This window comes from Alternaria infectoria, assembly GCF_024043175.1.
Source record: "Alternaria infectoria strain BMP 0036 chromosome Unknown scaffold_10, whole genome shotgun sequence".
In the NCBI taxonomy this organism is placed as follows: Eukaryota; Fungi; Ascomycota; class Dothideomycetes; order Pleosporales; family Pleosporaceae; genus Alternaria; species Alternaria infectoria.
Genome location: NW_026250699.1, coordinates 396,124 through 411,149, shown reverse-complemented (window position 1 = coordinate 411,149; position 15,026 = coordinate 396,124). Strand labels below are relative to the sequence as shown.

Below are 15,026 nucleotides of genomic sequence, written 5' to 3'. Positions count from 1 at the left end.
AGGCTCATGACATCCCAGACTTCCACGTTGCGTTTCATTCCTCTAGATTCCTCGCAACGTTCACCATATTACAAGCCATGCTTAGTACATAGAGGTTTGTGTGCAATTGTACTCACTTGAGTGTTTTCTGTATGTTGCCTGTGCGATGGAAGATGGTTTTCGCGGAATGCGCTATGCGATTCTGCACTTGCCAACTTACTGTCATCTAACGCTCACCTACGTCACCTTTCTGACAAGCAACAGCTCCACCAAATTTCGCTTCGAGAAGCATACAAGGCCGAATTCCCGAACCATTGCCCAGGTAATCTGTGCCACCTCTCACGCCACGCGACTGCTATCATGGCCGCTCTTGCGCCCGTTATCAGCAGCTTTTCGCTCATCTTCGGAGGGTGTTGCGCAAATGTAAGAGATTCAGAACTGTTATGATGCCATTACTAAAGTCTGAAAGGTGTATTGTCTGGAAGCAATAGTAAAGTAAACAACGTGTAGTCCCTAGTAACAGCACGAAATCTGACACAGCCCAGGCAAGAGCCTGACAGTGGCCTACTCATCACGCTCTTCCAATTCGTGTTTACATGTCTCTCGACACTGCACTACCAGTTCGATCCAAACGGTCGTTACTTTATACGGAGTTCGCCCGTGCCATTTCGCAAATGGTGTGTCAGCGCTGCGTTGTTCTTCACCGTCAACATGCTGAACAACTGGGCTTTCGCATTCAACATCTCAGTCCCTGTTCACATCATCCTCAGAAGCTTTGGTAGTGTGACTACTATGGCGGCTGGCTGGTTCCGTGGCAAGAGATACACACCTCTCCAGGTCTTCTCCGTTGCGATCCTGACACTAGGTGTCATGGTGTCAGCATGGGCAGATGCACAGTCAAAGGTATAGTGGAGCGATCAACGACTCATTTATAGACGCTAACCACGGAACTAGGGCAAGAACATGGATGCTTCAAGCTCCGATGAGTCAAATTCCTCTCTACAGGCTGGTCTTCTTATCTTGCTTATCGCACAACTACTATCCGCATGGATGGGCGCCTATGTCGAGGACGTCTATCGTGAACATGGCAAGGATTGGCAGGCCAACCTTTTCTACTCCCACTTGCTGTCCATTCCATTCTTTGCAGGATTTGCACCGGTCTTGACGCAACAATTCAAGCGCCTGCAGGCCTCGCAATCATTCGAGGTCCCACCGAAAGTCGCAGAAAATCTCCCGCCAATCGTCAACAGTATCTTGGCCTCGACATCACAGCATGTTATCTACCTTACCGCCAATGCTCTCACGCAACTACTCTGCATCACTGGGGTCAACATGCTCAGCGCCAACACTTCCGCCGTTACTGTTACGATCGTGCTGAACATCAGAAAGCTGGTAAGCTTCTTGCTCAGTATCTGGATATTCGGAAACCAGATGACTGGTTTGATGAAAGTCGGCGCTGCCATGGTGTTTGGTGCGGGTGCTTTGTATGGATGGGAAACATCGTATCGCATCCCGCAGCAGAAGAAGTTGGAAGCCGAGAAGGGGAAGAAGGGCCAATGATTCCAGAGTGTTACCACTCGATCCGCTTTCGAGAGCGAGGCGAACACGTCAATCAAGGAGAAGCAGAACACCCCAGAGGCTACACAAACGCTAGATCTCCTGATTTGCCTCTATTATCCTAGTGTAGTCTTTAGACCTGCTCGGTTTGTCCTTATATGAGGTGCGAACATGACTTTGTCCTGCTTGCCGGCAACGTTTGCAAGGTTGCAATGAGATAGGCTACGGCGGTATCTCGGGAACATGCAGAGCATGCGAAGATCATGGAGATGCCAATGCCAAGAGCATATAGACGAATATACTTGACCAGACTTCTGTTACCCCTCGCTGGGGGGCTGTGATGATGGTGGACCAATGACCGCTAATGCAGGGGCCAAGTGCAAGCGAGAGAGCCCATTAGGGATTGGCTCCTCCGGACCCTGAACTCGCGATTAGGTGTCGTGTTCTCAGAGCGCAACCCCAACTCTCTTTCCAATTCCATCAAATTCGTTCCTTTGTTTATGGGAGGTAGGCGCATCCTCGTAGCCCACAACGTGTTGCGGCATTGGAAGCTAATGACAGAGTCAACAGGTAGCTTCATCGAGCTATAGCCCACCATGTCTTCACCAGCTGGTAGCGTCCGCCAGCGCGCAGGCAAGGACAAGAAGCGAGGAACCTCACCGAACCCCGAAGCCCTCGCCGAGAAGGTTCAGGAGAAAGTCGCCAATGTCGTCGAGAAGGCCAAACCATACAAGCCGATCCAGCAGGGCGGAGAATGGGACTACAAGCTCGCTATCGCCGTAATGACCGTTCTGGCCTTCATTACGCGGTTCTGGGGCATCAGACATCCTGATCAGGTTGTGTTCGATGAGGTGCACTTTGGAAAGGTGTGTATGCCATTGAAGACAGAAAGAGACACGATGCACGTCCAGATCGCTAATCGCACATAGTTCGCTTCCTACTACCTGCAACGAACCTACTTCTTCGATGTCCATCCTCCCCTCGGAAAGCTCCTCTTCGCCTTCGCTGGCTGGCTCGTCGGATACAAGGGCGACTTCCTGTTCGAGAACATCGGCGATTCCTACATTACCAACAAGGTTCCATATGTCGCATACCGCGCCATGCCCGCCTCGCTCGGTGCTCTTACCGTTCCCATCGTCTTCATGATCATGTGGGAGTCTGGCTACTCGCTACCTGCCTGCATCACTGCGGCCGGTCTCATGCTCTTTGACAACGCCCACATTGGCCAGACGCGCCTGATCCTCCTCGATGCTTCGCTTATCTTCTTCATGGCGCTCTCCGTGCTATCCTACATTCGCTTCTACAAGGAACGTCACAATGCTTTCGGGCGGAAATGGTGGAAGTGGCTCCTTCTGACTGGTATCAGTCTGAGCTGCGTTATCTCCATCAAGTACGTCGGTGTCTTCACCTTCTTCTCTATCGGTGTACCGGTCATGATTGACCTCTGGGACCTTATGGACGTCAACCGACGACAGGGTGCTTTGACTTTGGCCGAGTTCGGCAAGCACTTTGCTGCTCGCGCTGTAGGCTTGGTCATCGTTCCCTTCTTCCTCTACCTTTTCTGGTTCCAGGTCCACTTCTCCATCCTCACAAGATCCGGCCCCGGTGACGACTTCATGACCCCAGAGTTCCAGGAGACTCTGAGCGACAATGTCATGAGCCTTCAATCCGTTGGTATCAACTACTATGATTCCATCACCATCCGTCACAAGGAGACCAAGGTCTACCTTCACAGCCACCCTGACCGCTACCCGCTGCGTTACGATGATGGACGTGTTTCTTCCCAGGGACAGCAGGTTACTGGATACCCCCACAACGACACCAACAACCACTGGCAGGTCCTTCCTTCAAAGCCCCTGGACAGTGAGATCGGTCAACGCGTTAAGGTCGGCGATGTCATTCGTCTTCGCCATTTGATCACGGACACCGTTCTTCTCACACACGATGTTGCTTCTCCTTACTACCCTACCAACCAGGAATTCACTACTGTGAACAAGGACGAAGCAACCGGTGCACGCTACAACGACACTCTCTTTGAGCTCAAGGTCGACAAGGGCAAGGGCGATTTCAAGACCATGTCTACTCACTTCAAGCTTGTTCACGTGCCAACCAAGGTCGCCATGTGGACCCACACCAAGCCTCTGCCAGATTGGGCCTACAAGCAGGCTGAAATCAACGGTAACAAGGCAGTCCAACAGTCCAGCAATGTCTGGTATGTCGATGACATTCCTTCGCTTCCTGTTGAAGATGAGCGCAACAAGAAGGAACCGAAGCAGGTCAAGCACTTGGGCTTCCTCAGGAAGTGGGTTGAGCTGCAGCGTGCCATGTTCTACCACAACAATGCCTTGACTAGCTCGCATCCTTATGCATCCCAGCCCATCTCTTGGCCTTTCCTCCTTCGTGGTGTGTCATTCTGGACTCACAACGACACTCGCCAGCAGATCTACTTCCTGGGTAATCCCATCGGATGGTGGCTCGCTTCCTCGCTTCTTGCTGTGTTTGCCGGTATCATTGGTGCCGATCAGCTGGCTCTCCGCCGTGGCATGGATGCCCTCGATGAGCGTAAGTTACCTCTCTCGTACACGAAACCCAGGTTATTTGCTTTTGTATTGGCATTTGTATTTGAAGGGGAGGTTCTAACATTCATGTCTGCAGGCACTCGCTCCCGTCTTTACAACTCCACTGGATTCTTCTTCCTCACCTGGGCTGCCCATTACATCCCCTTCTACATCATGGGTCGTCAGCTCTTCTTGCATCACTACCTTCCTGCGCATCTTGCGTCTTGTCTAGTCACTGGTGCTCTGGTAGAATTCGTGTTCTGCATTGAACCCCAGGATCCTGAAACGCCCGCCGCCGTCAAGGGCCACCGCCGCACTCACTCGAAGCCTGTTCGCGAGCGTGTTGCCTCTTCTAGCCTGATGGGCAGCTGGATCGCCATGGGTGTCATCCTCGCCGCCGCCTTCTGGTGCTTCCTCTTCTTCGCACCGCTCACGTATGGTAGCCCTGGCCTCACTGTTCCCCAAGTTCAGTCGAGGAAGTGGCTCGGATACGACCTCCACTTTGCCAAATAGATGAAGCATGAGTGAAGGATTCGCTTCGAATTGGGGTTGGGGTGTCTTCTATTGGATTAACTAGGGTAAAATGCACAGCGCGGAGTGCTGATTGTGTGGATTAGGGTCTTCTATATATTTTAGTGTGTTCTCTTTTGATGGGGCCAAGTAGAGGCCACGCCTTTGAGCACGCAAATATTTCCTATGTAATAGATATAAATACGGTGGTGAACAGTTCATGATTCGGCCATCAATTTATGAGTTCACAGATCCATGACATCACTTTTGCTGTGCATCACTCGTACTCTTAAAGAGCGTAGGCAAAAGATGATAGCATGCAACTAGGGATATATCGTTGTGCTCATGCGAGCCAGTGTGTGAGAACATGATATCTACATCGTAGCGATTGGCTATGCATTCCCCATGATCTAAATGCCTCCATGCAGCTTCCAGACGCAATCCATGCCCATCTCCACAGTGCGTGTGCCAAAGCAACAGCTATCGCCCAGATCACCCTCATCCCATTCATCTTTGCGCGGCGTCTTGACTTTCCGCTGCAAAAGCCAATCATCGTAACTCTCATCGTCATGACGTTCAACTTCCACTTTCTCCGTGATACCAACTCCACTATCCTCCCGTTGCTCAAAACTCAAACTCGCCTCGAAAACGCTCAACATCCATACCGGGACCCACGATATCTGAGAGATCCCTACGGCCCATCTGGCCAAACACCCTCCGTAACGTATCGTACAGGTTTGTGCTTTGGTTCTGGTGGATCATGTTGTCTAGTTGGCTGTCGGAAACACCCTCGCCGACTACTTCTCTAGCCTTCTCCTTGCCTTCGCGCTCGACGACCTTGTGCATGGCTAGCGCACCGAGCAAGTGCTGTGCGGCTTCTGTGTAGCAGCCGATGTTGATACACGACACGCCGAGGTTGTAGCGTGCGCGGACAAAGTTTGGACGGAGTGCGAGGGCGCGCGAGTAGGCGTCGATGGCTTCTTCGCTGCGGCCGGAGTTTGCGAGGGTGGCACCGAGACGGTTCCAGAGGAGGTGGACTTGTGATGAGGAGTTTGAGACGCCGGATTCGGTCGATGCGAGGGCGGCGCCGAAACAGTCGACGGCTTTATCGTATTCTTCTACGCCGTAGAATAGTACGCCTAGACCTACTTGCACATCGGGATCCATTTGCTCGCCGGTTGGTGAGAGTTGTGCGGCTTGGATGAAGAGGTTGGTGACTTTCTCGTGGAGTACGTGGCGGTCTGTGAAGCCCATCTCGGCGTCAGAAGAGAGCGGCTCTTTGATGAGTGATGGGTACTTGGTGGCCAGCCAGCGTTCCAGTGTCCGGTATGCGGTGCTCTCGTAGCCTTCGTTGGTGTATGATACAGCCAGACCCATCAGCGCCTCCAAATTCGACGGGTCCTGCTTCAGGGCATGTTCCAACGCTCTTATAGCCGGTGTTTCCTTCTCGTTCTGCGCTTGCGACTCTCCCAACCTTACCCAAGCTGCAATGTGATTCGGGTCTTTCTGAACAGCTGCCTCGAATGCTAGGGCCGCCAGTGAGAGGTTTCCACCATCTTCCATTATCTTGACACCTTCTTCAAACGGATTCGTGACGTTCTTGAAGAGATTCTCTTGTTCGAATAGGTAGTCGCCCATGGCTGGATCGCGGACCGAGTGTGTGTTGAGCCCATCGAAGCCTTCCCATTGATCCATGTCGCCCATGTGTCCTTCGACGAAGTTCTCCTCGTTGGCAAGTTGCCTAGCGTATTCAGTCTCAGCTTGGATACCCTTCCAAATGGACTCGAAATCGTCGAAATCAACGGCATCTTTCTCTACTGACCTGTCCATTTCGTTCAGCTCTGCCTCCATGGCTTTGTTCGCCTCGGCGTCAAGAGCGCTCAGGTCCTGCTGGTCTGTCTGTTCGAGTTGCGCGAACTGGGCCTCCCAATCCTGATCGTCGAGTTCTACCATGCGCTCCTTGCCTTTGCCAGAGTTCTGCATGGGCTGCTGGAAGTTTTGTGGTGCGAATGGCTGCTGCATGCCCATACCGCCCATTCCCATTCCCATGCCGCCCATGCCCATGCCCATTCCGTACATGGGCCGCTGGTATCCCGTCATCGAAGGCTGAGAAGCGGTAGTCGGGCTCGCCGTCCGCGCGTTCGGGTTCATCTGCTGGAACTTTGCGAATTCGGCAGGGTTAAATCCGGCAGGTCTTTCTTGCATGGCTGGCCCTCCCATCTGTGGCGCCTGCATGCCTGGGTCGAACTCTGCTGCCCATGCTGGTGATCCGCTGTGCTGTGTCCGCTCCAACTCTCGTCGCATTTGCTCCATGGCGAATGGAGACGCGGGACCGGGCCCTTGTGGGAGTTGTACATTCTGGTTCATGAACTCATTCATCATCTGTGGATCGCAGAGTTAGCCATGATTCCTATCTGTTCACCCTCCTGCTCTTCTTGCCAACTTACGCCATCTGACGGGCCGCCCATCTGCTGGCTTCGCATGCCCTCCTGCATTCCTCCGGGCCCCCGCCCGACCAGGCGGTCTCTCTGCAGCGACTTGTCATCCTGCACATGTTTGGTGAACTGGCTGAGCGGGTTGGCGCCCGTCGAGCATTCTGCACCGCCGAGAAAAGACATGACGAAAGGTAAAAGATTATGTAAGTGTGAAGCAGCGAGTATGACGCGGTTAACAGAGAGGAGAGGGTGTATGTACAAGTCGGGCGGCGAGCGGGTGCCAGAGGCGCGTCGGCCGGTCTAATTGATCAGCATGTGGAGAAGCTACGCGGGGCGGCCGAGGTCGCAAATAACCGCCACACAGAGCGAGTGAATCCGAGCTTGTCCTGTAGAGCTCGGCAGCAGCACATGACTAAACTTTGACGAACAGCACGCACCACGATACTGATGGGTTATATACATTGCAAGAGTTCATTAGATCGATTTACTTTTCTAGACCTAGACCCTATACCATGTACAAAAGAAGAGGGGAATATAACAACGCCGGACGCTCTTCCACTATGATACACAAGACCCATCTATCAACACAGCATGCAGCCAACAGGACACATGTCCCAGTCGTGCAGTCGTACAGATACGTCGACCATTTCCTCCATACATCATTCGTTGTAGAAGCGTGGGGCGGCCGTCCCGTTGCAAGTAATCACTGTCCCTGGCCTCCTTTCATCATCATCACTTAATCCTCTTGGGTGGAATCCGAGCGCTTGTTGTCGCGCTGGTTCTGTGTGCCAGACTTGCTGAAGTCGACGCGGAGTTGCCTGCCGTAGATGGTCTTCTCCTTCAGGACTTCCCTTGCCTTGGTGGCGCTAGCGACATCGATGAAGTCTGCGTGAGCAAAGCCTCTGGGCTGACCAGTCCTCCTGTCAATGGCGACACGGACATCCATGACGTTGCGAATATCACGGAAGAGGTCGTTGAGGTCCTTGTCAGACATCTCGAACGACATGTTGCCGATGAAGAGGGTCTTGGAGGGAGGGTTTTGCTCAAAGTTGCCAGAGGTGCCGCTGCGGGTCCTGGAGTTGGGCTTAGGCGCGTGGAATTGGACAACGAGGTTGCGGCCTTCGAAGACCTGCATGTCGAGGTTGTCAATGGCAGCTTGGGCGTCCGCGACATTCTTGAATTCAACGTATCCGAAACTGCACGAAGGTTAGTGTTTGCTTTCCGAGACTGGGCCATCTAACATACCCTCTGCTCAAACCCCGGTTGTCGTAGACAATCTTGGTGCTCTCAAGCTCACCGAACTTGGAGAAGACACGCTTCAGCTGCTCTGCGGAAACCTCGTAGTACAGGTTGCCAATGTACAGCATGTTGTTCGGGGTAGTGTTCCTTGGGGCCCTGGGCTTTGATGACCTCTGGGCATTGTCTGCCGTCTCAGCGGCAGCCTCCAATGCATCCACGCCAACAGTAGCAGAGGCGTCGGTAGGCTCGGCCTGCACCTCCTGCTGCGCCGGCGTCAGGTTCTCTTCGACAGGTGCCTCAGCCGCTGTCTGCGCAAAGTTCTCGTCCCCCTTGGTCGCCTCATCGCTAGCGAATCGTCGCTGGAAGGACGAGATTGACCATTGCTGTTGCCTCAGACGGAAAGCCGAGGGGGTTATGGTGTTGATGGATCGCGGCTTCGCAAGGAACGCCTTCGAAGGCGACGCGGTGATGGCGCGGACGGCAGTGCGGCGGAGGAGAAACCTGCATTGCCATATCAGTATCACGATCCCAATTGCAGACGAGGCGACTCTTACATTTTGGCGGTATGGGTGAAGTTGGCAAATGTGGATGCGTTGCTAAAAGTCGGAATACCGTAAATTTTTGGGCATGGATCATTGATCCGCGCTAAGCTCCTAGCACGTGAGCGGCGTTCTCAAGCCCTGGACGCTCTCGACATGTGTATTGCACTTCTTGGTGACGCATTGCACATTTTGGGCAGCAAGAAAGTAATTATTTGCCGGTTTTTATCCCGCATAATACAGGTCATTGCATTCAACGTCGGACATCCTTCGCCAAGATGTCAATCCTAGGACAGGTTGATTGGTGACTTTGTGGGGTATTCATGAGGGGCAATCCTGTGCCCTGTGAGGGAATGATCCCGACTATTCGCCCACTCCAGTTCATGGGGATATCTTAATAAACGCATTGGAACATCAGAGTGCATGTAGCGCGCCTCACATGCAAGTGAATGTTGTTGGTAGCCCGGATGACTCTCGGAAAGGATCCCTTGACCCTGCCGATAACATCACAAGCCGAGGATGGAGGGGCTAGCATGGTAACTTGCCCGAATGAAACGTGATTGCTTGTAGCCTCGAAGTCTTGCTCGCTATGGTTACGTACTCCTGCTGGAAGGGTATCCAGGATCAGTATGCCATGGAGTCATCGAATCCATAATTCACAAAATGGCACGGGGTCAGGCGACAGGCCGGCCGCCTCCGAGGCGCGTTCCTGGTGAGGCTCGTCTTAAAGTTTGTGTTCGCTCTAGCAACCACAACTACCATCTCTCCATAGCACCATGCTGAAAGGTAGCGCAAACCAATTCCTCCATACAAATACAAGCGGAGACTGATCTGAGGTATAGGAGCCTTTTCTGCTGATGCGGACGCGTCGCCCGACTTTGGCCCTGCCCACGACGACCAGATACCCTCGTCGGAAGAGGAAGAGCTGAGCCATGACTTCTCCGAAACTGAAGCTGGCGGTAGCGGGCGCACACGACTAGACAACGGTGCGACTGCAACCGCACAGGAGAATGCTGGTACCAGCGACGAGGAAGAGGACGATAATGGCATGCTGCCCCGCGACAAGCAGCGACGAACCGCCTTCTACGACTATACTGCGGAGAAGCAGATGAGCCACACAGAAGCCAAACAGTTCTACCAGCGCCATCAACTAGAGACACAGTATGGAGGTTCACAGGCGGGAGAGACATACAGCCCTGCCATGCGCGCAAAGACATTCCCCGCCAACTTTGGCGGCACAGACGGTGTAGACCTCCATGGCAAGGCAGAAAGCATTCGCTCTAGGAAGAGCAATGTCACGCTCGCGAATCAAGGGCATCGGTCCAACCTGCCCATCGGGTTGTCACACACAGAGCAGTCACAGGATCCGCGCCGACACATGACTCAACACGGAGCCAACACTGCAGGTACCGGCAACGAAGGCGACGCCTTTCTCCAAGCCGACCAACAAGCCCGATCACACGCGCAACACCCCGGTCTCCCTCACGAAGAAAAACCACTTCTGGCTGAAGAAGGCATCCATGGTGCGGGCGCAGGCATTGGTGTTGGCACAGGAGCAGGAGGCTTCGCAATGAACGATTCCAGTATCACCACTGAGCTTAGCTCCATCTATACGAATATCCAGAAAGTGCTAGATTTACGTCACAAGTACATCCGCTTGTCTCTGCAGCGCAACTTCGATAATCCCAAAGATGATCCAGCTTGGCGCATCTACCCTACCCCTCCTGAACCAGTATGGAACGACTCTTCCAAACAGCGTCGCAACGCAGGCGGCAGCAGCTTGCAGAACAGCGGAATCCTTGAGCCTAATGAACCAGCCAAGCCACCTCGCAAGATGGGAACAAACATCGGCGAGGACTTCCATCTAGAAGACTGTCTTCCCGTACCGGGTCCCGGAGAGATGTCGTTCCGCCTGGACAGCAGCGGTGTCTACCAAGTGTACGAGACCGCCAAGTCCGCTGAGCTGGACACGCCCATCGTATCAATCCCTACATTACGCGAATTCTACATCGATCTCGATTCCATCCTTGATATATCCTCCGACGGACCGAGCAAGAGCTTTGCTTTCCGTCGGCTTCAATATCTTGAAGGCAAATTCAATCTTTACTACTTGTTGAATGAATACCAAGAGACGGCCGATACCAAGAAAGTGCCGCACAGAGATTTCTACAACGTCCGAAAGGTCGACACCCACGTTCATCACTCAGCATGTATGAACCAGAAGCATTTGCTGCGCTTCATCAAGTCCAAGATGAAGAAATCTCCAGATGAAGTGGTCCTGTTCCGTGACGGCAAACATCTCACGCTAAGGGAGGTCTTCGAGTCGATTAATTTGACAGCTTACGATCTAAGTATTGATACCTTGGATATGCATGTGAGTACAGGCATCTAGCACCACGATACTTCGCTAATAATTTAGGCTCACACGGATTCGTTCCACCGATTCGACAAGTTCAACTTGAAGTATAACCCGATTGGTGAATCACGTCTACGAACCATTTTTCTGAAGACAGACAACTTTGTCAAGGGCCGATACTTAGCAGAAATCACCAAGGAAGTCATCTCGGATCTTGAAGCGAGCAAGTACCAGTTCGTTGAATGGCGCATCTCCATCTACGGTAGAGACATTGAAGAGTGGGATAAGCTGGCAGCTTGGGTCATTGACAACAAGTTGTTCTCGCCCAACGTCCGCTGGTTGATCCAAGTACCTCGTCTGTTCGACGTCTATAAAGCAACCGGACTCATGGACAACTTCCAGCAAGTCATCGTAAACGTATTTCAGCCATTGTTCGAGGTCACCAAAGACCCGTCCAGCCACCCTAAGCTTCACGTTTTCCTGCAGAGGGTCATTGGATTCGATAGCGTCGACGATGAGAGTAAGGTCGAGCGACGCGTGTACAGGAAGTTCCCGTTCCCGAATGAATGGGCCACGAAGCAGAATCCGCCGTACAGCTACTGGATGTACTACCTTTTCGCCAACATCTCATCACTCAACGTATGGAGAAAGCAGCGCGGCTTCAACACGTTCCTCCTACGTCCTCACTGCGGAGAGGCTGGTGACACCGATCATTTGGCTGCCGCAGTACTATGCTGTCACAGCATCAGTCACGGTCTTTTGCTCCGTAAGGTGCCTCTTCTGCAGTACATCTTCTACCTTGAACAAATTGGTGTCGCTATGTCGCCTCTCAGCAACAATGCACTATTTCTGGCGTACGAACGCAACCCTTTCCTGAGCTACTTTAGACGTGGTCTCAACGTCTCGCTATCGACAGACGACCCTCTACAATTTGCCTTCACGAAGGAGCCCCTTATCGAGGAATACTCAGTCGCAGCGCAGATCTACAAACTGAGTGCTGTGGATATGTGTGAGCTAGCCAAACATTCTGTCGAGCAGAGCGGTTTTGAGCATGTCGTCAAGCAGAAGTGGTTGGGTAGCAACTACCATCTCCCTGGCGTTGCAGGCAACGACATGGCGAGATCCAACGTGCCCAGTATTCGTGAGGCGTTCCGCCACGAGACGCTCATGGGCGAATTAGCTATGTAAGTTTCGAACAGACCTTCACATCTTCGTGTGGGAGTACTAACACAGTATAGGATCGACCGCTACACGCGCGCTGCGCAAGCTGGTAGTCACGATCTTACCAGCTCTAACTTGCAGTCGGAAGTGCCACAGACGCCGAAGTCACTCCAAGGAACGCATCCCACTTCTCCCACACATGCATCCGCAGGTGGAAACCAAGTGTTCTCCAAGCTACCTCCAGCCCAAGTCGCTCGGCTCAAGCCCTCTGCCTCGACAACCGACATGGGTAGTTTGCAAGGCCAACCGGCTTCGCCTTCAGGTACGAAGGATGGTGCCAGCTCTAGCATGACTGTCAATCCTAGCACGATGTCTGTCGTTCAGCCGACAGAACCTGAAGAGCCGGATCAGGGACTGACGCGCTCAACAAGCACTATTACATTGGACGGGGAGCCTAGACTGTTCCCCGGTATTGTCAGCAGCAGGAGCAGGAGACGGAGCACCAGGACTAGCCAGGCCGAAGATGGTGACATGACAAGCTCGCGATTGAGGTTCCGCACGGGTGATCAGGAGAGTGTTGTGGAGGAGAGGGATACAGATGATGAAGATTAGACGTCAGTGGGTTATTGGATACTGTGTATGTTTAACAATGGGACAAGAATTACGAAATGACACATGGTCTCGTTTATGATGAAATCTCCTCTTCATTATGATGCTCGATAGAGTCTCGCTCGATGCAGCTGCTAGTAACACAAGGACGCCCGCTTTGCTAGAATGAACCAAAACAACCAAATCACCTTCTCTTCTACCGCTCATGAGTTGAGGTTCCGCGAGTAACAGTCGAGACACCATGCGTCCCCCTCTTCTCCGACTTCTACTATGCACTTCTTGCATGTCGCCTTGCTGCAGCCTACACATTGCCTCGCACAGATGAAACAGGTCCGGCCTTCGCATCTCGTGCAATCGAGGTAATTTTCCAGATCTTTCCGTCGCTTGGGCGCTTTGTTGCAGGCGTGACAGGATCGCAGGTCGGAAACGGCGTGTGATTGAGATTGGCAGGGTGATGGGGCGTCCAAGTCGACGTCCATTAGGTGTGATGTTGACTTGACGAGAGACGCTTTCGGACTGAGGCGTTTGAGTTGCTTCACCGGCCGACGTTCTGATGTGTATTCGTGTGGCTTTGAGGGGAAGAGGGCGTATGGTAGGTTGTTGTTGTTGCTCTCGAAAGGCGGGGTATTGTGGAGATGGAGGCGGTTGGAGTCGCGACTGGGTGACGAGCGGTGTTGGCGTGACATGCTGTAGGGTTGTTAGAATCGGAGCTCTATGTTGGATGGAGTATTGGTGCATACGGTTGCGGTCCGTCGTCGCCAGCCATTCTCTTTCTCTTGCCCAGGCCGGCGGCGTGTTGATCGTGGCCCATGGTATGCCAGTAGCTGGTGGTGGTGTCGTATTGGCGCTCGTGCGGTGTATTGGGACCGAACAAGTCAGAGGTGATGTAGACCATAGTGGCGGCGACTTCGCGGTGATGGTGAGGGTGAAGCGGAGAAGCTGTTGTCGGCCTCAAAGGCGGAAGGAGCTGGAACGTGCAGCGGCGGCGTCAACACAGAACAGAAAGCGGCTTGCGAAACAGGACAAAGGGTATCGAGGACGGCGCGCTAAAGCAAAGGGACGCGAATGGGCCGAAAGGAGCGCTGATGTTTAGTCGCGATGGTGCTCAGGACGGACCGGACGGCGCTTTGGATGTTGTCGGCTCGGCGACGTACCTGACTAGCCGGCCCAGGCAGCCAACAGCATGTGGGCCGGCGCACGTGAAGCGTGTCGCCAAGCAAAGGGTCGCGCGACTCAGCTAACGCGCGACGGCGCAGGACAGGGTGAAACATCGTCGACAGCAGCGACGAGCTTCTACTCGGGGTTTGACAGTCTTAGTGGCGATCTAGGCCTAATTAGGCCTAGTGGCCACTAGCGTGCAGAGGCCCTTGCTGTACTTATTATAGCTTATTAGACTAAGTTTCTTACTTCTCTACTCTACTATACTATAACTATAAGTAGCTCTAATAATTTAAACTAATTAGCTATAATAATTATAGCTAATTATCTCTAATAATTTCTCTATTTTAGCCTACCTTTACTATATAATTATTTACTATAATTACTTAAACTAGCCTACTTTTACTTTATAATTATTCTTTATAATTATCTAAACTAACTTACTTTTACTATATAATCTTTTCTAATAATATAACTAATTAACTTTACTTTACCTCTAGTCTTACTTTAGCTAATAAGTACTATTTTTATAAATATTACTAATAATATTAATACTAGCTATCTATAAATTTATTTTATTTTTAATAAATAGTAACTACTTTCTATATTATTATAGATAATTATTATTAAGATTAATATAGTAGTAGATACTAAGTAAAACTATAAAAACATTCTATATAATTTAGACTCTAAGCTTAAAACTACCTCTAAAAAAGGCTATAGTACTAGTAGTAGACGCTTTTATAAAGAAGAAAAACTATTTTACTTTAATATAGTAAATAATTTATAAGTACTAAAATTACTTATTTAAAATTATTACTAATAATGTTATAAGTAGAAAGCTATTCTTAAGAATAAGTTTATTAGTTTAGTATAGTTTAAAGAGAATACTTAGTATATAAACGTTTATAATAATTATAATATT

At 51.5% G+C, this 15,026-nt stretch overlaps 5 protein-coding genes across 5 annotated transcripts; 3 read left to right on the top strand and 2 right to left on the bottom strand.

The window, feature by feature from the left end:
* Nucleotides 1–339: 339 nt before the first annotated feature.
* On the top strand, nt 340–1,539 carry J4E92_006577 (uncharacterized protein; the record flags this gene model as incomplete). The annotated part of the gene is made up of 4 exons (XM_051497944.1): nt 340–402; nt 449–474; nt 525–882; nt 934–1,539. 4 exons carry the CDS (start codon nt 340–342, stop codon nt 1,537–1,539), a joined length of 1,053 nt encoding a protein of 350 aa, XP_051351670.1.
* A 593-nt stretch (nt 1,540–2,132) lies between these two features.
* J4E92_006576 (uncharacterized protein) lies at nt 2,133–4,607 on the top strand (the record flags this gene model as incomplete). Its single annotated transcript, XM_051497943.1, has 3 exons — nt 2,133–2,402; nt 2,466–4,098; nt 4,192–4,607. 3 exons carry the CDS (start codon nt 2,133–2,135, stop codon nt 4,605–4,607), a joined length of 2,319 nt encoding a protein of 772 aa, XP_051351669.1.
* Nucleotides 4,608–5,228: 621 nt separating this feature from the next.
* On the bottom strand, nt 5,229–7,072 carry J4E92_006575 (uncharacterized protein; the record flags this gene model as incomplete). Its single annotated transcript, XM_051497942.1, has 2 exons — nt 5,229–6,986; nt 7,052–7,072. 2 exons carry the CDS (start codon nt 7,070–7,072, stop codon nt 5,229–5,231), a joined length of 1,779 nt encoding a protein of 592 aa, XP_051351668.1.
* A 703-nt stretch (nt 7,073–7,775) lies between these two features.
* On the bottom strand, nt 7,776–9,008 carry J4E92_006574 (uncharacterized protein; the record flags this gene model as incomplete). The annotated part of the gene is made up of 3 exons (XM_051497941.1): nt 7,776–8,235; nt 8,285–8,779; nt 8,998–9,008. The coding sequence occupies 3 exons, from the start codon at nt 9,006–9,008 to the stop codon at nt 7,776–7,778; spliced, it is 966 nt and encodes a 321-aa protein (XP_051351667.1).
* A 585-nt stretch (nt 9,009–9,593) lies between these two features.
* Nucleotides 9,594–12,946, top strand: ADA1 (putative zinc finger protein; the record flags this gene model as incomplete). The annotated part of the gene is made up of 4 exons (XM_051497940.1): nt 9,594–9,603; nt 9,660–11,191; nt 11,237–12,357; nt 12,412–12,946. 4 exons carry the CDS (start codon nt 9,594–9,596, stop codon nt 12,944–12,946), a joined length of 3,198 nt encoding a protein of 1,065 aa, XP_051351666.1.
* Between the last annotated feature and the right edge of the window lie 2,080 nt (nt 12,947–15,026).